This window comes from Hippocampus guttulatus, chromosome 9, assembly GCF_054856545.1.
Source record: "Hippocampus guttulatus isolate MCC_2025c chromosome 9, RoL_Hgut_1.0, whole genome shotgun sequence".
NCBI lineage: Eukaryota > Metazoa > Chordata > Actinopteri > Syngnathiformes > Syngnathidae > Hippocampus > Hippocampus guttulatus.
Genome location: NC_141269.1, coordinates 9,891,412 through 9,913,933, shown reverse-complemented (window position 1 = coordinate 9,913,933; position 22,522 = coordinate 9,891,412). Strand labels below are relative to the sequence as shown.

Genomic DNA, 22,522 nt, shown 5'->3' with positions numbered 1-22,522 from the left:
TGATGCGCCAACACTCGGGAGAACCTCCTGAAAGAAGTGCGGGGGAAGAGAGTCGCAAGGGGAGCCAGATGGCTTCATCTGGCGAACTACATCCTCCAAAAGCGCCAAGGACACAGTTTCAAAAAAATTTAGCACAGCTGAACATGGAACATGGACAGAGGGGTCAGATGCGGTATTTGAGCCCGGAGTCCTAGCTGTAGAGACCAATCAATCAATGAAAAACTGAAGGAATCTGTTGCACATCTCGGGTGAAGAATCCGAGCAAGTAGGCAGAGGGGGTTTGAGTACACAGCATACAAGGATGTCAGACTGAGTTTAAGAAATGTTGGACAATAACATGCAATCAGTTTATGCAATTTGCAAACTAGGTGAAAGTGCAAGGATATTGCACAAAATAAAAGTGAGTTCAGTTTATTCAACATATTCGAATGAAATACTGAACAAATTGCTGCGAAAGTGATCATAAACGGGCTCTACAAAAATACTAGCACACCTTTAAACGTACGACGAAAGCCGACGAAACCGGAAGTTTGTTAACCGGAAGTTTTTCACCACAACAAAGATGGCGGACTCCTGTTCTGTAGTGTGCTGCGGAGAAGAGAGAGACTCGGACAAAGCAGTGATATGTAATTATTTAATTTTAATATGCAAGAGTTTGTTAATTTAGATTATGTATGTCTTTGAACTCGTTGTTTTGTGTATTTATTTAATTTTTTCTTTTCAATGAATATTCCTGGAAGAATCTGAAAAGTTTCTGTACGCTCTTGTTCGATTCCTGACTTTCCCACTGACTAACTCAATCTCCCTCTACGACTTTCATTTTGTATTTTACTTTAGTTCGATTTTCCAATGGAGGCGTCCAGAATGCAGCGAAACTGGATTTCACAATGTACAAGAGTGCCGATGAGGTTAACCCTCGGAAAAAAACTAGACGGATACTGGTGAGAGACTAGTGACCTCTCTCTTCCTGTTTAATGAGTTCTTGAGAGTTTTCTTACTGTGTTTCTTTTTGTTTAGGTGGCTGAATCAGAAAGGCTGTCCTATGTTGGGCAAAATTTTGGAACAGGTTCCCTTAAATGCAACAGTCTTTGCAAGTAGGTCGAATTAGGTTATGAAGAACGTCTGTTTGGAACTAGATCACTATGCTCTCATTGTTTATGTTTTGTTTGTTAGCTATTATGTTGGAGTATTGAATAAGCAGACCATGCAAATGGAACTGCACAGTGCACTGCTCTTCAACATGCAACCTATTATACCCGGTAAGAGGAAAAATCTATAGCCAGTGTTTTCTTTCTTTTTTTTTACCATGACGAGCAACTCCTCTGCTAGCGTTATTTTGCTGTGAATGGTTTTGATTGGTCAATTGCTGGAACGAAGGATTCTGGAACTGCCGAAAATTGGCTACTTCACCATGATTACACTAGGTTGACCGTGAACAGGTTAGCGTAATGTGTGTGCTGCCATGTTCAGTTCTAATTGGCTCCTGATTCCAGCTTTGGCCGCGAGGACAATTTCAGTCCAGTAACTTTGTGTTTCATAACCTTGCCTTAACTTTGTTTTATGTTTTTTTTAAATTGGTTAAACTCTTGAATTTTTCTTAATTCCAACACCAACCTCAATGCTTTGACCCTTTTTTATTATTAACCTGCTACTTATCCTAATCCTAACCATCCCCTTTTTTGGGTGGGGCTCTCATCATTTTGCCAATTATTTTTTCCCCCAACAAGGTACCTCTTAAGTTATTCAACTGCATAATTATTCAATTCTTCAATTAACATGTGAAACAGAGTAGCTCATTTACAATTTCTGACTGGTTGCAAGAAATTATAAACACAGTTAAAAAGAAATAAAATAAAAAGGTACGGAGCGGTATTCGAACATGTGACACAAAGGAGTACCATCGGCATGGATGCTCTACCCACTGCGCCACAAGCTGGCACACTTTAACCTGCACAAATTTTGCCCATGTAGTTTTCATGCGATTCACTGCAGACTAACACTAGGTGGTGAGTTGCCAGTCAGGGCAAAATAACTGCTGCGAAATATGCAACAAGTGGGTTCAGAAGTGTTATGAGTTATACTTTGTTTGACATGACTTTATGAAATGTTTTGCCTAACAAAATTAATCTTTACACAAGGAGAAACAACAGTGACGACAGAGGAGACAACTCAGACCCACAAAGAAAAGGTTTGTCATGTTCTTGTTTGTATAAGGAGTAATATTTGGCAACACGATTTTCCTCTTCCATGTGATAAATCAAAAAGCATTCTCAGTGAAGCAGCTAATTGAATTAGGGGGACAATTGTTTCTGTTTGGACTCCTTTGCGTTGTGACTCGACATTGCAAACTCAATGGAAAGGGTCCTACTTTGGAAAAAGGACAGGGTCATTAGAAACATTCACAAAAAGATTTTCAAATTCTATGCAGTACTTGTTGAAGATGCATCCTGCACAACCAAAAGGAACACCTCTAAACCAAACTAACTCATCAAATGATGTCTGAAAATAATAAAATGGACTTTCACAAATGTTTTCAAAGTAAATATGTTTGGTAGTAAGGTCTTGAGTCTTTTGTGCAGGTTGACTCTCTGATTGAGGCGTTTGGTACCAACAAACAGAAGAAAGCTCTGAACTCTCGCAGGCTGAACATGGTGAACAGTGACATGCTGCAGCAGGCAGTCATAAAGGCTGCCAACACCGTCATTGATGAGAAGGGTCTGGATGGTAAGTAAAAGGACCAAGAGGAACATACTGACGAATGTATTTGAGCAATTATTGGCGATGGGACTGTCTCTTTCATTCAGGAGCCGTTCACCTAAAAGAGCCAATCAAAAGATTGGCTCTTTTTTTGTTTTTAAGCACGATTTTAAAACATCAGTGTTTCACTCATAGAATAAACACCGGGATTTGCGAGACATCACAGTTCATGTCATGCTTTAGCTGTTTAAGTGATTGGGCATTAAATATTGTCTTATTCTAAAATATTGTAAGAGTGACATGTGGGCTGAGTACGTGTCATAGTAAGGGTTACTTTTTGTAAATCAAAATGCTCAAACAGCAATTAAAAGAAAACAAAAAACATCCCATTCACTGTTTCAGCTCCCATGAGACCCCAGTTCAAATATACTGTAAATACAATAAAAAGTAAGAAATAGTTGCAGTAAAAATATTACAAAAATTATAATGATTAAATTAAAGTATAAACAAAAGCCAGTCAAATTAAATTAATACTTTCAAAGCAAAGAGAGGTAAGAGATAGTAAATAAATAAAAATACACAGAAGTAACTGCAATACCTGAAATATTAATCCAAATCTCTCAGCTCAGCGGTTCTTTAAAAAGGTTTAGATTCTTGTTTCCCTCCTCAGCTCTGCAACGGGAAGTTGCTGAGACAGAGTCGCAGGCAGATTCTGCTCTCCACCTTCCTCCATGTAACTCAGATGCAGACATGCCTGAGAATGTCTACCCATTGGATGGACGTATCCTTCTTATCACCAATCCATTGCGGGTGACGTCGACGTCAAAACCCCATCTATGTTTGAGTCTTCCTCTTTTCCTTATGAAAACCCAACAGTCCTCAGTCCTGTGGAATTCAAGGCATTGGAAGAAGCTGGTTCCAAGATGGCAGCGCTCACTGGCGAAGAGCTGCAGACTATGAAAGAGAACGGAGGGTAGGATGATTTAAGTCATGTTTCTCCCTGATTCAGATGTAAATAGTGTGACATCATTTCAGAAGGACACATCCTGACTCGGCGTTTCCCAACAATTAATGAGCTATGGCATATATTTTACATCAGAAAAATCTCATGGCACACTGCCAAACAAAAAATGACATTAACTGCATGCATAAAGATGATCTCAATTTACTCACACATGCACTTACTCAATGTGTTATCTTGGTCAGTGTTCTTATTTGGTGGCAATTTTCTGCCAACCACTCAGACTGCAGTTTGTCTCTAGCATAACTGTGATGGGTACCCCAAAAAAGATATTGCCCACTTGTGAATAAAATCAACCGTACGTCTCGGTGGAGTTGAAGCAAAAAGGGCAATTCTTTTTGTATTTTCTGAACTTTCCATCGCTTTAGGGTTATGTGCGTCCTGAAGCACCTGGAGAACCTACCCAGTGATGATGAAGCCCGAAAGAAGATGGCATGCTGCGCTTATTACCTTTCTATGCTTCTCAAACTATCACGGCAGAAGAGCATCAGCCGCAAGTGTCAGTGTACTCACCATCACTCCTGAAAAAGCAGCACTTTGTGCCTTTCTCAACTAGTCATGGGTTTGTGTTCACAGTTGGAAAGGAGGAAGGCTGCCCTCGCATTGTGCAAAACAACATATTCCGGACATTCACAGTGGAGACTTTCAACAATGGCAGGCATGATGGCTGAATTTATCAACATATTACTATTTAAGGCATTAGAAACCTCCACGTTCAATATATTCACAGTAACATTTTACGTCACCTTTCAGGGTCCTTAACATGGTGTCTGGTTCAATGCGTGTCAAATTAGCAGCATATTGCCTGGTTCTGCTGCTCCATATGGGTGACATGACTGCTGACCTCACATTATTGCATCGAGACATGGGTTTCACCGAGGCCAGGTGGGTGTTGCGGTTTTGAGATTGGAAATATTATCGACGAACCGGCCAAAATCTTAGCTATACCTTCCAAATCTGAGATGAATCACAATTGCCAACATTAGAAATAAATTTAAGTCGCCGTTGTCTTGGTGAGAAATCATATTCACTCATCACACTCTCGACCAGGGGTGCCATTTTTGTCACGGAGCCACTTTGGAGTTACATCCTTCCTCAGAGGGCTGTTATGACAGTGAAACCACAAACATGTTTAATTGTCGCATCGCATTCTTGCTTTTACACAACAAATGAATGGATTATTATCTTTGAAATCAATCTAGTATAACAGTTTGTTCAGTTATTGTTCGAGTCAGTGTAAACTGGGTAACAAAATTATTGCAGAATCTTAATATTATTTCTCACACATGACAATTTGACATTTCGGTACAGATTTTAGCAACAGTCATGTAAGTTGACACACACGATTTGCTTTCGCGGGCCACATAAAATGACATGGCGGGTTAAATCTGTCCCCGGGCCTTGATTTTGACACCTGTCATGTCGACGCGTTATTAATCAGGGTCAAACGTCTTTTTTTTCTTATTTTAAAGGTATAGTTAGTGATACAGCTCATAGTACAGAGTTGCAGGTTTCCATTCTGGCCTTCCTGTGTGGAGTTTGCATGTTCTCCCGGTGCCTGCGTGGGTTTTCTCCGGGTATTCTGGTTTCCTCCCATATTCAAAACACGCGTGGCAGGTTAATAGAACAATCCAAATTGTCCCGAGGTGTGAGTGTGAGCCCGTATGGTTGTTTATGTGTGCCCTGCGATTGGCTGGCAACCAGTTCAGGTGTACCCCGCCTACTGCCCGAAGACAACTGGGATAGGCTCCAGCAAAGCCCCGCGACCCTTGTGAGGATAAGCGGATCAGAAAATGGATGGATGGATGTTGTTCGGGTGTACTGAATGTATTTCTGTCTGAAGTGCTCACTGAGGTTTCTGTGGTTTTATAGGATAATCGAAGTTGCAAAGTCAATGGGGCTGACCTTGGTGAAGAAGCCCCGTGGAAAGAACATCGTAGCTGGATGGCAGGATGAACACAAACAGGCTTCTCTCATCCTCCCTCTAGTCAAATATGAGCACTTTGTGGAGAGAAGGAAACGCAAGAAGATGCATTAAAGACCGACAAAGGCAAAGTTGAGAATTGTTTATTAGTGAACAAATAAAGTTAAAATGTGATTGCAAATCATGATCTGCAGTTTCAGCTGATACACAAAGACAAATATAAATGCATTTATATAAGCGTACGTCTAGCTAAGATGGTTGAAAATGTATAGGCACATTATACTTTATATTGCACACTAAATCTCCTACCTTCTTTGGGTGACTACCACAGGTGCATCTATGGCAAAATTCAAATGTGTGAAAGAATTTGAATGATTTGGTTGCAGGAGCACAGACTCATAAGAAGGTAGGACATTTATTAAGAGACTGGAGCATGAGGTTGGCTTTTTCTGCATATCATGCTCATCCGATATCTACCATTAATTAAAAAGCTCAAACGAGGCACAGGTCTACCACGTAGAACATGGAAGGCGGCATCTCTGACTTGTTTGGCTTTGAAAGTTTACAAGTGTAGTGCACGCTGACAAGAGGAACAGTTACAGCACTTATTTGCATGAAAAGTACATTTTAAAACTGGACCCTCATTGTGATTTTAAATATAAAAATTCAGTGAACTCAAAATGACCCCTGGAAAAAATCTAGACAATACATGACCTCCAGAACCTTCATGAATTAAGGTTAGAACACAAAGTGTGGAGAAGTCAACATAAAGCAATAAATAATGACTGTAAATATTTGAAAACATAAGTTTGAAATTTGACCAATCGTAGACAAAGTACAGTTGACTACTTACCTACTTCTTGTAGTGGCAATTTGAGCTTACTGTGTTCAAGCAGTTGTGACAGTATCAATACACAAACAGAATATAAGAGATCTGAGGTTATAATGCAGTGATGCTTTGTGATAATGTTAAATAATCTCCAAAACCAGACATTAGTGAGAAAAATCAGTTTAGGATCACACAGCGGTTTCTGAAGGATGTTTTGGATTAAAAAAAGAAATAAAAATTTCTGGATGCATTTTAATGGGGGTTAATTGGATGCAGATTTTCCCTATTTGCGGGCCGGCTGTGTCCTTACCCCCTGTGAATGGCAGAGGTCCACTGTACTCAGCTGACATTAAGCCTCCATAGACGTATTATTCAAAATGATCAACAAATTTCTGTTGCCACAGAGGTGAGCCCAGAGCACTTGTGAGGATACGGTGCATTCGGAAATTATTCACAGTGTTTCAGTTTTTCCACATAGTATGTCACAGCCTCATTCCAAAATTAAACAAATTTGTTTCCTAAAAAGATCTACTCAACATTAATGATTTTTTTTTCAAATGTATTCAAATAAAAAAATAAAAATCACCTATACATAAGTATTCACAGCCTTTGCCACAAAGATCAAGCTCAGAACTTAACTCAGGTGTAAATCATCTTTGAGAGGTTCATACAACTATATTGGAGTCAACCTGTGGTCAATTTATTTTATTGGACATGATTTGGAAAGGCACACACTTGCCCTTATAAGTTCCCATAGGTGAGAGTGCACGTCAGAGCACAAACCAAACAAAGTCAAAGGAATTGTCTGTAGACCAAGAAGACAGGATTGTCTTGATGCACAAGTCGCGGAAGAGTACACACATACATAAAAAAAAGTGTAAAATAAAGTGTTATTTTGTGCAAAGAAACACTTTATCCCCCCCAATTTTGCTGATGTAGACTGCAAATTTCCCTAGTGTGGGACAAATAAAGGTTATCTTAATGTTATGTGTATAAATGCCTGAAAAAAAATATTCCATCTTGTGGTGAGGCTATCACATAAAATATGGAAAAATGTGTTGTAAATACTTTCCGGTTAACACTGCATGTTTAGATTTTTGATTGACAAAAATCTTTTTGACCCACCAGTCCAAAATTCCACTTTGTGTGAACCAGATTTCTAATGGACAGTTCGTTTTGGATACATTCAACCCAAAGAGCACAATTGCAGAAGGTAGTGATGATGTCTACTTTCACTTCTGGCAAGGTCATCTTTAAATGTTTATGTTTAAGTGCTTCTTAGTTTTATCACAGGATAGAACAGAACATGCTGCCACTGTGGCAACCGCTCTCCACAGTGGCACTGATTCTGGTCGTCATGGAGTTTCCCAGCCGTGAAGGGTACTGGGAGGAGGAGAGCCCCGAAGGTAAGCTGGCCGATGGACGGGGGGGAGGGTTTTCCAGAATCCAAGGAGAGACATATGTACAGCTATTAAAAAAAAAAAAAAAAAAACAGATCGAAATGATTGGCTCAGTGTACATGCAGTGTCGGAGACAGTCTGGCACACTGTGGGTTGCCTGGATACCTGCTATTATGTCTTGAAATACTGTTGTTGCGTAACACACAGCTCTCGTTGCCAGGGTCCATGTATAAAAGGCTTTTTTTGCTATCTGGGTGGCCCTGGAACAGCTGGTTATCAGTGACCACCGCTTTTACTGCTCCCAGAATTGAGATGCCACAACCTGATGCCGGTTGGATGCGGTTGCGCAGCACCTGTAAGTGACAAGTTGCCGGTCATATATTTGATGTAAATGTTTTCCCAGATAATGTCAAAATGCAACACCTTGACATCACCACATCCAGACACTTGGATCCCGTAGCCACAGTTTCCAACCACATCGTTCTCTACCATCTGTCCGATCCCCGTGAAGTTGATGCCGTGGCCGTTGTTTTCATATATACCGTTACTGCGAAGCTCCGCACGGGAGTCTTTCTCCACTGTAACGCCCCCTCGTACGTTTGCAAGAATGCAGTTGGCAACCAGGCGGGTCAGATGACTACTCTGTAGCACGGCGACGCCATCACCCCTGTTACGGTTGACGAGGTTGGCATAAACGTTGAGTGGCTCACTGGTTTTAACATACAGACCGACAGCTACCCAAAGGGTGAGAGAAATATGGGGAAAAACATTTAATATTGAGGGGGTGAAAAAAACCCCAAGTATAATAGATGTTGAATTACCTCCATTGAAGCTCATGCAGTTGCTTTCCACCAGCGCCACACTGATGGAGCGGCGTGCTGAGTGCCGTTCATCCTCACTGTCAAGGTCGCTCTCCCATGCAAAGAGTTCTCCTTCCTCATGTAAATTTTCCTGCTCTTCCCGAGCATCATCTTCTATTATGCCCCTCCTGTCACCGCTGTTATCTCCACCGATCCCGTCATGTGCCAGCCAGTTCCCCTCCCTGGCTTCTATGTTCTCGGGGTCCTTCCTACAGAACACAGCCAGGCCGTACATGCAGTTATGGGTGATGTAGTTTCCAAGGAGCTGCGGGAGGCTGGATGACATAACCCACACACCGCAACCTTTGTTGCCTATTGAGTGACAAGAAAGAAAGAAAGAAAACAATCAAACAACTAGATGGAGAGGACTTTGACTGCTGATAGTGATATCAAATGAGGGGATAACATACAGTAGACATGGTTTCCCTCAATGAGTCCCCGGCCACGCTCTCCCACCACAATGCCATCAGAGAATCCATGACAGATGTAGTTATTCCTAAGGACTGGGTCGCCTCCTCTGCGGATGTCCACACCTCCCCACTGATTTTCCTTGATGACATTCTCTGGAATTAAAAATGAAAGGTTTACTGAGTACTTTATGTGTTTACATTTGCCACGCTGGTTAAAAAAGGAAAAAAAAAGCCCCAATGCTGGACTTACCCATTACAATCCCTCTGCCATTCTCATTTATAGCAATTCCTGCTGCCTGCCCTTGGAAGATGTGGTTCCCACTAAGAGAGGATGATCATGAAGAAAGGAACTAGTGAAGAAAGACCACTGTATAATAGAGGTTGCATTCTAATTTCTTTTAAGTCAACATTCATGAAAGCTGAGTCGGTGTCAACAAGTCACTGATGATGTCGAATCTTTTTTTCAAAAAAAGTCAAATAAATTGCAGGAGGAGGAAACCCTCTGCAATAAACTATATTCATGGAGAATAGACTTCTTATATATCGAATTAAAGTAGAACATTAGAACAGAAGACGTCAAATGCTAGCTCAAAATAAATATCCTATCACTCTGTGTGCTTGTTGCTGGGACAACAACAAGTAATATTAGCACAATTTGGCCAAAAGAGAAAAAGTATCTTCATTCGGAGTCAACACCAGCAATGGGTTCTGCATGGTCGGAATTTGTAGTGCATGCAAATAATCATGGACTTCTTTGCCTGCAATAGAATAATTCACTGCCCCAATTCAACTTTGATAGCATGGCCCCAAAAATAGTTAAAAATAATGCTTGAACCTGCTCCCCCACCCTTTACTCAAAAAAGCTGCACATTTTTTTCTGATCTTATCTTACATTCAGAAATAAAATATACGGAGTAAACATACTCAGGTAACGGACTAATTTCATTCAGTGCGCTCATCTGGTGCCACAAGAAGCTCTGTCTTCTCAAGCCAAAAACAAGGACTTAGTGTGTCTTACATAACACTCTTGATAGGGATGGTGAAGTTGACTAGTTTGTCAAACTATTGTGAGCTTGATTATTACAAATTGAAATTGGAAAAAAAAAACCAACTGAAATTTTACCAAAGGCTTTCCTTGATTTGGAATTATTTTATTATTTGTTGGACTTTATTCACTTTTCATATGTTGCAGAACGTGTTAAATGCTACAAAGTAGAAGAAGTGGTCCAGCATGTATCTCTCCTGGACAGTAGAGACATCAGCTGATTAAAAATATGTGATTTTTTTTAATTGAACAATTCTTTGAAACATGCACAAATAATTATTTCTTTGTAGGATTGGGCATGGGTAACCGAGGGCAGTCCTCGACACCAGTCTGGGATATGCGAGGTACCTTGTCCATTCACTGCTAAAATGCCCTGCCCCTTGCAAAGGTACTGAACCCCAGCCTCCTCACTCTTCCATCTCCACGAGTCACTATAATGCTGATGAGTGCTTTTGTATATTTCTGGTCTTTATATGCAATGTTTGCATATGGTAATTATTCTGTGCAACGTGAGAAGTAAGCAAAAAATGAAATGCAATATGGGATTGCACCTACCAGACCACAGGGTTCCCACTGAAGAGGATATACACGCCTGCTTCCTTGTTGTTATAGATCCGGTTGCTCCGAAGTGAGCCCTTTCCATTTCCAAGCACAACAACCCCAGAGCGCAAGCCATTGTGTATTCTGTTACACTAAGGGATTGAGAGAGAGGGGGGAGCAGCACGGTGTCAAACAGATCAGACATAATTCAGAAACTAATGCAGCCTACTTAATTTAATAATCAAACAGGGATTCTGCTTCAGTCTTGAAACTACAAGTTGGAATTCCTTCAGAAATTACATGTGAATGATGACAGGATTTACTGTATAACTGTACGGAAGAAGGAAGGTCAAACAGCCATTTTGAAATTATTGTTTACTTTTGTTACACAATGCCTATTGTGAATTTTGTGTTAATCACACATGACAAATACCCCATACACAGAACAAGTACTAAAAGCAAACCAACTTGCTCTAAAAACTAATTACGGTACAAATAACTGAAATTTGAAAGGTCAAAATGAAAATAAAAACGAAGTGTACTGAAAAATCCCAGTCTACAGTTTTATAACTCATCTTCATGGTACTATTGACATAATTACTGTTCATGATCTCATCTAAAAATGTCTTCTTTTCCTGTATTTGGGAATTCCCAAATAACCGACAAATTTTGTTCTTTGAGTTTGATGATTATAGGTCATTCAGCACTCCTACGCGTATGAATGCAACATTGTGTTAACACTGCAGGCATATTGATTGTAGACCATCAAATCTGTGTGACAGTTACCACAATGATTGGGTTGGCTCCTTTCCTGATGTCCAACCCTGCCTCCCCGTTTGAGTGGATGTCATTTTCAGCGATGAGGCCCTGAGCCGACAGCCGCAGGAAAACGCCTGATTCTCTGCACTCACACACTTCGTTTCGCAGCATCACTATCTATAAGAGGTTGACAAAAGAGCTCGGTTGATTGCGTTCTGGGCTACATCTTTAAATGACCATTAATTATTCACTAAATAGGAATGTGAACAAAAAAAGATACAGGGGAACCCCTCAAGTTACACGGCTTGCATTAAACTTCAAACTTGATTTTCTTTGGGGTTTTGCCTCAAACACGTGTATTAAAAAATGCCAGAATACAGTAGTTTTATAATAGTCAGGTGTTTTTCTTTTAGTTTCATGCATCAATCAGATATACTACGTGAGGCCATCAGCGTTTGACAGATTAAGCGTTGCAGTTTTGGTAAACATTTCATTCCCTTGCCCATGCTCGCCAACTGACACTGGAGCAGCTCAGCAAATTTCAAGAGGGATTGAGCAATTATTGGCTAAGATCAGCACTGATATTTGGCATTTTAATACATATCGACATTGGTCTCAGATTTCTTTGCCTTCATTATCAGTGGCTGGTAGCAGCAGCCTCCATAAGAGCCGATAACTGGTATCGTTACTCGCCCATTCCGAGAAAAAAAACAGATCAATCTCTCTGTATTCTAATCCATTTTTATATGGAGATTTTTTAAAAAAGGACCTCATTATCTGAAAAAAAACCCCAAACAAAAACAAAAACCCAATGATGATTTATGTGGATTATTTCGTGTAATGGATTGTGTTTGATGTCAGTCGTTCCTCTGTATCACAGCCATATTTACTATGGAGTTCTGGATGCATCTGACAGCATAGTTCAGACAACGGAAAACGTTGCCTTCCAGTCGAGCTTGTCCGTAATTAGACATATGGACTCCTCCCTTCCCGTCCCTGAAGAGACAACGCCGGACGAGGCAGCCTAGAGTGGACGCCACAAACATCTGAGCATCTGGGTCCCTCTCTAGTTCCTGCTGTAGGGTGAGGGGTTCCGGAATCACGCGTGGGGGATGCGGGGAGGAGGCGGGTGGCAAAGAGCCATCTGCACGGGGCTTCAGTAAATAGGCCAGTCCATGGTTGTCACATGGGATTTTATAATCCGGTGAAAATGTTTTTTGGGTGATTCCTCCTTCTCTGTTGCTGTCATCCTCACCAACACGCCATCCATCTTCAATCACTGTGCCCTGATCAACTGCTTCCGATCCATTTTCCTGCTTCCAGTTCTCCATACTTGTGTGCTCCTTTTTAACAGTAGCATCAGAACAAGGTCCGCCAGTGGAGTTCCCTCTGTGAGGGCTGCTGTTATTGCTCTCACACGGTGAGAATGTTCTGGCCAGGGCAGCCATATATTTGCAAGCCCAGTTCTTTTCAGACACGGGTGAACCTTCCACTGTTACAGAAGCGGCATCGCTCCCGGAGAAGTCACAGCTGTCTAGTAAGCTGAGAGCCACACTGAGCAAATGTACTGAGCTGCCCTTTGAGAAGGAGCAAAAGCGTGCCTGGCAAGTCCCGGGCCCGCGGACTTGCAGCTGAGCTCCCTCAAAGTTACAGTTATCCAATTGCACATGACCCCATGATGTCTACAACAAACAAAGGGGTGGGGGGAGAAACACAAATGATCAGCAACTTATTTCCTTTGAAACACCAGCACGATCCAATACGTTTCGTATAACAGCAACATTTCATGGTACCTACCATGAAATGTGTCTTTTAAAAAAAATATATAAATAAAAACAACTAGAATAGCACCAAATTCAAGCCTTTGCTAAGTCCTAACAATCCTACATTAAATAAGTACAAAATAATAGGAAGAAAATCAGAAAACTCAGATTTTAAAACATTTTCAAAAATGATCATGACCTGAACGCACACGAAAAAGAAATGGGCAACCCTTTGTGATTTTTTTTCAGGAAAATAAGATGTACAGCCCCAAAAATCCTGCATTAAATAAATCCTGCACCACTAATAGAAAAACATCTGCCTCCCAAGATACTTTAGATCACGAGCGTAAAACTCAAGCCCCACGGGCCAGATCAGGCCAACCACGTTGTTTTATGTTGCCCACAAAAGCCAATAAAATCTACTTGTACATCATGTTTCTTGCTAAATGTATTTGTTCTCATTATCCCGAACTGGATTGGGGTTTTCGTCATGTTGTTTATTTCGGTCAGATGCATGCCAGACGCAAGAAAATAACGTGAAAACACCACGGAGAAATCAATGTAATCAAGGTGGGCTTTCTTAGCCAGTGGGAACATATGATCTTGCTCTCACTTGACGTCACATTTGTTCCTAACATGGCGCCATGCATTAAATTTCACAAAGGAGATTATTTTAGCAAATAAAAGGCTAGACACAAAAATGGGAACACTGGATATTTATCAAACGTGACAATACTGCCGCAGGTCAGGCGGAGGTACATTTCAAGGATGACTATGCGCCTTTTCTCCTTTAAATATTATTTTGCTTTATATTACAATATTTTATGTTACTTGTTTATATGTTCAATAAACCAAACAAAGTTACTCACCAATTACTCGGGACTTACTCAGTATTTTTTTTTTGTTTTCATTGAATATTTATTCTTACTCAAGTAGCTACTTTGAGGACGACGGTGTACTTTTACTTGAGTCCTATTATTCCAAAAAAGTGGTTCTGGATCAAACCAAAAATGATCTCACCTTATAGACCACGGTGGAGAACCAGGGTGGCATGAAAACTAGATTACACAGCCTGGCAGTAGGGCACTGCTGCTCCATACACACCAAGAGGGCCACCTCACCCAGCCTGCCCTGTCCAACCAGCTCCACGGGCACCTTGAGGGCTACCTCAGCCTGCTCTTCATACACCCCCGGATGGAGAACCAATCGGTCATAAGGCCCCGCCACCCCAAGAGCTCCTTGCAGGGTCTCAAACTCAAACCCGGGCCCCACATGCCAAACTTTGCGGTCTTTCGGGCGCTTGAATAAAAGGAGACAAGCTGTTGGCTGGTGCTCGGGTCCATTTTGAGTCCAGGTGCGGGTGGCTAGGGCGTGCTGCTTGAGGGCCTCCCTCCAAGACGGGGGTTCCAGGTGAGGCTTGCTTGGCCAGTTGGGGTGTCGGCACTCGGGGCAGCAGAGGCACAGCTGCCTCCAGCGGGTGTTATCAAGAGAGAGGACAAGTTCCCTCCAGGCGCGGCACACCTGGCAGCAGCGGCCCAGGTCGGCGAGAGGCAGGTAGGCTAAAATAACCCTCCACAGCTCTATTGGGAGGCTGCCCACCTCCATGACAGCAGGGATGGGGGTGCTGCATAAGAAGACACAGCGCGCGCGCGCACGCACACACACAAAAACAACAGTAAACCGTTAGCCGTTACAGATAAACAGCTGACGCGAAAACGAAGGGAGGAACGTTGTCGTTATTATGCAAAAAAATATACTTAAACCATGTACACTGTATTCAGGCAAATGCCAAGGTGAGTGTGACGCTAATCAATCGATCGAGCGAGTAGCCTAGCAAGCTAGTTAAGAGTCAAAAGCGCTAACTATAAAGTTAACACGTTCACGCAGGATCCTTTACAAAGTGAAGACCTACCTTCTTATTTTACCGCTTTGCCATGGTTAGACATCGAGAAAACACGACGAGCTCGCGGTTCGTAGCCGCCCGCCCGAAGATGCCTGAGACAGCGACTTTCGTCAAGCTGTTTGCAGAGTTCAAAACAAAGCGAGCAGGCAGGCTGCTGCGAAGTGCGAAAGCGCAATCATAGTGGAATTGGGAACGTAGCAGTCATTCCCCCTCCTCCTTCTCCTCGAAAAGTCCAGATGAGGCTGTTGTCGCATTCCCAAGACGAGTGTCACAAGACGGCAACTACCACGATCCTCATATTCCGCCTCCCCTTCACACCACTGCTTACTAACAGGGGCCTGTTTAGTCAATTGGGCTCTCATGGAAAAATGCAGTTATTGGGTCCTCCACACCCTTGTGCTGCAAATATTTAGAAAAATGTTTATCAGCATCCAAAAATTCAGAATTTTATACAATTTTTTTATTTCCAGAGCTAGACAAATTCCTTAGTCCTTCAAGTTCAGTAACAAGCCAATTTACAGAACACATATTGCCTACAATTGATGAGAACATTAATCAACATCTAAAAAAGGGAGTTTGCAATAAAAAAAAAATCACTGTCACATTTGTCATAGCTGTCAATATTACATGACAGTGGTAGTGAGTAACTGTGGAAAAAAACCCACCCCTCTCTGGCCCCATCTTGTGCCTCTACATTGACACCACAGCACCTGAGGAAAAACAACCAACAAGAGACAAAACGCTTGACTGAGGCATTAATCATTTGTCATGCACTCGTCGGCCCACTCATAGTGGGCACACACCCACGGCCTTGCGCTGACCTGTTACCTTTGGCTTTGCAAGCTTTGCTGAAACCATGACAGAATATCCACCCCAAGAAAATAAAAGAGTGTCAATCTTTTGTTTGCCAACAACTGGGCATTACTCTGTGTTCAAACCTGTTTGAGCATTACTACGTTTGAGAGGCCAGAATACACAAATGCATTTTATTCATCAATAACTGTAAACTATTTAATCATGTTCATTTGAAAAACAGATATACATATATTTTGAAATGTTTTTATTACAATATTTCATTTTCGTAATTATATTTTTCTTCCTTTGAGGTCGGCGGCACCCTACCACTCTCTTACTGATGAGTCGCTACTGCATTGGCGTTGCCTTTCACAGGTGGAGGGACCTTGGACAGCTTATGCTCAGCAGGTAAATTCATCACCACTTTCTGTGTTTTTTAATTTATTTTAGGTTCCAAAAAAAATAAAGCTTGAAACCAAAAACATTTAGTGTTATAGTAGCACTCCATTATGAATAAGATATGATATGAACGTAGCAGCCGTAGCTAACGACTTGTTTACAGTGATTGTTACATTCAGTGCATGTGAGTGAGGGATGTGGCTTTGCGCAGAGACTCAGAAGGGGAGGGATTAGTGAAGTGATTGTGCATACAAATCTTGCTAGTTGTTTGTAGTTACTAACACCAACTCCACATTTAAGATAGTTTAACCTCAGCCACTTTAATACCCACATCAAATCACATGTGCCAGTCTTCGCTTCATCTCTATTCCAGGCGTTTTAAATTTGCAACCCGGGAGCCATTTGCGGCCCCCCCAGATTATATTTTGCGGCCCGCTACTTCATATCACAATTTAATCGAGTGTGGGCGCCACCTCTCTTGTCCTTTCAATGCAATGGGTGTTTTCTATATGTGTGTGTGTTTTTTAATCACTTGTGGGCTACCATGCAGTAGCTAGGTTTTGTGCACACCTAGCAACCTTTTTTAAAAAAAAATTTTTTTTTAAACACCAATTCCGGTAATGGATAAAAATGTATCACCAGTATGCACTTTGATTTGACCAACTTATCTCGATGATTGGTACAGGTGGCACCTTGGCATTCAGTGTAAATAGCAAAGATGGCTGATTCTCATAAATTGTTGTTCTGGTTCATCAGAACACATTTTGACCTTTAGAAAACCTTCATAATTTTATTTAATTATACAAATAAAGAGATGTCTTATCTTCAAAACATTTCATTCATTTCACCAAAAACTTCATGCAGGGAGATAAGATCATATATTCACATAATGACGACGATGAGAAGAAAGGAGCGTTAGCGCCGATGCGGATTTGGAACTGGGAGTCGCGGCTTGGAGTTTGAAGTGGATTACGTGGGACAGGAGAAGTGAACTCATCTCTTTTCGTCAATGGACGCTACAGCTTCGTGTTTGCTTTCAAAACTTAACTTGTGCACATTTTCAGCATGACGTCTCTGATCCACTGGTGAAAGGACACTTTGATCCTCTCCTCTTTCATCTAGAACTGCTTCAGACAACAAAGTGTATGCAGAAAAGTGGTGAAGATTGCACGACTGTCTGTGTCCTATGTGTTGTGTTGTGTTATTTTTGTTATTTTGACTTCAAAATGGCGCCGCGAGAGTGGCTGCCTTTCAAGCAGCTCCTATATTTTGTTGTTCTACTTCTTCCTTTCATAACTTTGCTGCTGTGAATTGGGAATTTCTCCATTGCGAGACTAATAAAGGGTTTCTTAATCAATATAATCACGTTGAGTTACATAAAGTTGTTTGGAATAACTAAATTAATGTAATAAAAAAAAAAGAGAAACATATATGTTGATTGTCTTGGAAATCATGTTTTGCTATTCATGCTGCGTGTCTCCGTGTTCTTGAACAGTCTAGGCTGTGCAGCCTTCTTCTATCAGCTGTACTTAAAAAGACAAACAAGCATAACAAGGAAACAAGTGAATAGCACTTTGTCTATTGGCCTTCAGAAGAACTTTCTTACCAGAAGGTGGCGATGTTGATCTACGAAGCAGTATTTTAACCATTACATTGCTTCCTCATCCTTCTAATAGTCAATCAAGTGTTTCTTGGGTTCCACACAAGCTTGAACATCTGATATTTATTCAATTGTCAGTTGCACGAGTTGGAATGCTGCTCTGTCTTTTTTATTTTGATCGTCAGTTGTTGACATCTACATGAATGGACAAAAATTCCCACATTCCAAAGTCTTCCCGTTAGAGAGGAAGCTTTTATAGTGGTTAAAACAAAACCGCTGACACCAAAACTATTACTCAATTTGAGGAAATAACTGTGGTTCTGTTCTTGAGTGTTTCCTTCTCTCCACAATACCTTCGTCACTCTTTAATCATTAGCCAGCTTACTGGGATGATAAACTAGACAAGGAATGGGCACCTAAAATACTGGAGTGGGCCACATTTATTCATCACTGCTCCTGGGGGGCATCATAGGACCACACACTTGCTAACCACATGCATGACAAAAATGCTTCTGGACAAAATATTTTTTATATTACATTTTTCCATGCATGTATAAATGAGGGTAGTTCGAGCGTGGGGTTTTTTCTCCCTCTCTCCCTCCCCTGTGGTTTCTTTCTGACCTTCGGGTTGAGTGAACGCTGGCGCTTTTTGGCTGCCGCTGCTCAACCCGTATTGTTTTGTGTTTTTTGTTATTATAAAGTGTCCTTGGGTGTCTTGAAAGGCGCTTATAAATAAAATGTATTATTATTATTATTATTATAAAAGACACACAATGCTACTGCAATAACAAAGCGCTTGCAGCAAACAACAAAACACCCACATATTTCCAATGCAAAGGGCTTTCTTGCATATAAATGACCATTTAAGACGGCACAAAACTGCGGAACAAGAAACGAACATTATTCCAAGTATCAATCCAAATACCCACTGTCAGTGCAACTAAGACAACTAAGAAAAGAAATTAACACTATAATTCAACATTTTTGACTAGCTTTAAGCAGGTCTGTTTCGCAGCACAGGTGGTGTAACGCCATTTTGGTGGATTTTGTTGACGCGCAGGCAGGCAAATTTGACGTTCTGTGGACATGTGTGGTGGATGTCATGGTGTTTCATTCATAAATATGACACCAGCATGGGAAAATCCCTTTGAATCATAGTAGAAACCAATTCAGTCAACAAACTAGAATCATTATCATCTTAAAGATATTTTTATATTACCCCCGTGGGGTGGTCACACACACAGATGCATCATCAGTGCACATAACATGCACAGTTGACGACATCATCCATCGAGGGGGAAGATTAATAATAATAATAATAGATTTTATTTATAAGCGCCTTTCAAGACACCCAAGGACACTTTACAATAACAAAAAAACACAAAACAATAGATTGCAGCTTATCTGCCAATGTCATGCATAGACTCCAGCGAGTCGCTTCCTGTTTCTGCCATCTCAAACATGGCATACTCGGGGCGTAGTGCTCTCCGACCGCCCTGATTTTAACGCAAACGATTGGCTGGAAAAAGGCTCATTCCATCCTACAATGGCGAATGAAGGCAAATTCCCCGTTACACCCAAAATACATGGTACTTAAATTTACAGACACATTTCACACATCCACCGTGGTCATTTTGGTGGAACACTGCTGGTTAATGAAACAAAAGTAAGGCAAACAAAAACGAGCAAATAAAATGGTTCATCAAACTGGTGCACAATTTATCAGCACTGTGGCAGTATTTTAGAAGAATATTTTTGACATGTAGATGCTCCAGATTTATCCATAATGGGAGATAACATCACATTTTGTCAGTAACTAATCATGTGCAAGGGTGCCCATATTTTAATTTCCAAAAAAGAAGACACTCAGTCCAGGTGCTTAAATGATACTCAAAGTTTGCTCAAGGATGCTTTTTAGCAGCAATATATTTAAGGTATCTTCTGAATTCTCTGAATGTAGAAAATAAAACATAAAATAATACCTATCTTTTGATGTTTTAACTAATACAGATGTAGACAAATGAATATGAACATTCTTATTTAGTTTTAAAAGTTCTAAGAAAAGGTGTGAATGTGAGCGTGGATGGTTGTTCGTCTCTGTGTGCCCTGCGATTGGCTGGCAACCGATTCAGGGTGTCCCCCGCCTACTGCCCGATTCATAGAATCTATTCATCATTGACCTATTCATAGAAGGCAGAGGAAGTATGGTAATCGAGTGACGAAAATCCTTCTTTGTAGATAGACATTATCAACTCCTGGGAAGAAAGTTCAAGTAAAATCCAATAGAATAGTAAATCAGGTATTTCCAGCTCTGCTGTCCTGTCTGTTTTAATGTCTTAGCACCTGATTAAATAATAAGGTCATCAGCAGGTTCTGAAGAAACCTGATAATGATCCTGTCTACGTCCCTGTATTCCCGTGTGTGCACAATATGTACCTCTAAATCTCAGTTGAGAAAAAAAAAAGAAATCTTTCCGAGAAGGGAAAGTAAAAATAAGCAACCAAAATAATGTAGTCGACCAAGTGCACACACCCCCTTATGACTGGTGATGGTTGTTATTCATAAATAACCAGTCGCATTCAAACTAATGTTAACTGGAGTCAGCACACACTTGCCATCATTTAAGGGGTGTCTGATTAAGTCCAAAATAATGTTGAAAATGACCTTTTGAAAAGCATACTAAACTTTATTAAGTTTTAATCATGTCAGACAAAGTTTGAAAAATTTGAAAGGTCAACCAAAGTCCTGCCACAGGTTTTTGTTTGACATGTTTCATTGTATTGTGGAGGGTCTATTGACTGTGTGTCATTCTTACATTTACAGCGCTCAAAAGCTTTCCAACTTAAAGTGAGTCGCAACATGATTCATACCTTGGTCAAATGTTGTGATTTTTTTTTTTTTCTGAAAGGTTATCTTCTGGCCCGAAATGCGAAACAATATACTGGCATTCATTATAGTTTTATATTTGAAAACCTATGAATATACGGTACGTGCCCTTTTTTTGGGTAATGTTGACATAATACATTCTCTTCAATCATTCTGAAGGATCCTGGTTACTTATTTGCCATAAAATATTTATTTAGAACACCTGATTTGGCTCTACTGAAGATACAAAAGTATGAATACAGTATACACAGTATATGCACAGTATGGACGTATTGAATGCCATATTTTTACCGCATGGGTCTTATCTTATTTCCAGTTAAAACACGGATATACAGTGGTATACTATCATAAAATGAGTCGTTATTTCAGCCATTAAATGAGTCATTTTGAGTGACTCAGGAGATATTGATATAAGACAGCAATATAATCATTTGTTGGATGTTATCATGTAGTTAAGAACACCAGTGTGTGTGCAAGATCACCAAATGTCGCTAAATGTTTAAATGTCTGCGCATATGATTAAGTTATGTTGAGCCAGCAAACCTGTCCAGGCACGAAATAAGACGTCACAGTCGAAAGTTTTCAACACGTGGAATGCAAGTAGCCGAGCCGAAACATCTGGAACCCCCTACTCGTATTCCGAAGGACCTTAAAAGGAGCTCGACTCCTCCTCCGGCTCTTTGGAAATCCAAAAACTCGGTGACATCTCCAGAAATCCCCAGCGGCTGTTCGTCAGCGTTTTGCTGAGTGTGTCCTGACTTTCTCATGTTGCCTCACACTGGGTCAAATTAAGAAAAAAGAGAAAATAAGAGTTGACACATTGTACGTCTGTGTAGTGGATATTGTATTGTATTACAATAAGGTATGTATCGGATCTCACACTGCACAGCAAAGCTCCAGTATCCCTATCGGTTTAGCCCTCAAAGATAAAGGAGGAAAAAAATGTGAGTGGAAGCTAAACAATAATGAGAGGTCTATGACTCACGTCTGATTTTTCCTAGCTTGTAGCCCTCATGAACTCCTTGCACGCATTACAGTATCGCCTTCCTCTCCAGCCACCTATCTACATCCTGTTCAGATGGTACTTCACAAAACAGCAATGTCAAGCTGCATACTCAAGTAATTCTACCAACCGTGTGTGCTGTTGTCAAACATTTTCTCTGTGTGTTTAGTGTGCAATTGGGCTGTCGTGGTATTTACGATCATGTCATGCACTGACGAAAAGTCATGCCGACCAAGAGCAACCGCACCTGCGAAGATATTTTATGCTTTAAATTAGCATTAGGATAGTATGAAACGTCAAGAGTGCCACGATGGCGGACTGGCCTCACAGTTCAGAGGATGTTGGTTCAAATCTGGGTTGAGGCCTTAGTGGGTACAGTTCCCTCCGGTACTGCCCCCCCCCCCCTTAAAAAACCCCACCCATGGTACTGTAGATGAACTCAAGAGTCTGAATTGTCCATTGCTTGCACATTGGTTTAGTGACCAGGGAGATTTAGTGTGTTGCGAAAAATGATTGCACTCAAGATTATTTTGCATGCAAAAACTAAAATGCTGAGAAAAATCTAAGCACTGATAAAAAGCTCAGGAATGGCGCATTTCCAGTGAATTCACGCACACGCACACGCACACGCGCATGCGTCAACATAGTCATCCAATGTGTTGCAATTGGTCCAGTTAATTGTGCAATC

At 41.0% G+C, this 22,522-nt stretch overlaps 2 protein-coding genes across 2 annotated transcripts; one reads left to right on the top strand and one right to left on the bottom strand.

Moving 5' to 3' along the window:
• The first annotated feature begins 540 nt into the window (after positions 1 to 540).
• polr1e (RNA polymerase I subunit E) lies at positions 541 to 5,823 on the top strand. The gene is made up of 12 exons (XM_086119335.1): positions 541 to 626; positions 838 to 941; positions 1,018 to 1,094; positions 1,174 to 1,259; positions 2,139 to 2,188; positions 2,580 to 2,724; positions 3,368 to 3,478; positions 3,574 to 3,670; positions 4,087 to 4,217; positions 4,295 to 4,376; positions 4,472 to 4,603; positions 5,591 to 5,823. The coding sequence occupies exons 1-12, from the start codon at positions 563 to 565 to the stop codon at positions 5,754 to 5,756; spliced, it is 1,245 nt and encodes a 414-aa protein (XP_085975461.1). The 5' UTR covers positions 541 to 562; the 3' UTR covers positions 5,757 to 5,823.
• Positions 5,770 to 15,483, bottom strand: fbxo10 (F-box protein 10). Its single transcript, XM_086119320.1, has 11 exons — positions 15,161 to 15,483; positions 14,269 to 14,872; positions 12,376 to 13,167; positions 11,513 to 11,662; positions 10,742 to 10,878; positions 9,392 to 9,462; positions 9,142 to 9,294; positions 8,693 to 9,043; positions 8,295 to 8,605; positions 8,037 to 8,224; positions 5,770 to 7,939 (listed from the first exon to the last, which is right to left on the bottom strand). Exons 2-11 carry the CDS (start codon positions 14,851 to 14,853, stop codon positions 7,759 to 7,761), a joined length of 2,919 nt encoding a protein of 972 aa, XP_085975446.1. The 5' UTR covers positions 14,854 to 14,872; positions 15,161 to 15,483; the 3' UTR covers positions 5,770 to 7,758.
• Positions 15,484 to 22,522: the final 7,039 nt, after the last annotated feature.

Coding starts and splice junctions, on each gene's coding strand:
- polr1e (XM_086119335.1), top strand. CDS start 563: ATGGCGGACTCCTGTTCTGTAGTGTGCTGCGGAGAAGAGAGAGACTCG. Junction 2,189..2,579: donor CTCAGACCCACAAAGAAAAG/GTTTGTCATGTT, acceptor TCTTTTGTGCAG/GTTGACTCTCTGATTGAGGC. Junction 4,604..5,590: donor ATGGGTTTCACCGAGGCCAG/GTGGGTGTTGCG, acceptor GTGGTTTTATAG/GATAATCGAAGTTGCAAAGT.
- fbxo10 (XM_086119320.1), bottom strand. CDS start 14,853: ATGGAGGTGGGCAGCCTCCCAATAGAGCTGTGGAGGGTTATTTTAGCC. Junction 8,225..8,294: donor CTGGATGTGGTGATGTCAAG/GTGTTGCATTTT, acceptor TGTCACTTACAG/GTGCTGCGCAACCGCATCCA. Junction 7,940..8,036: donor ATTTCAAGACATAATAGCAG/GTATCCAGGCAA, acceptor TTTTTTTAATAG/CTGTACATATGTCTCTCCTT.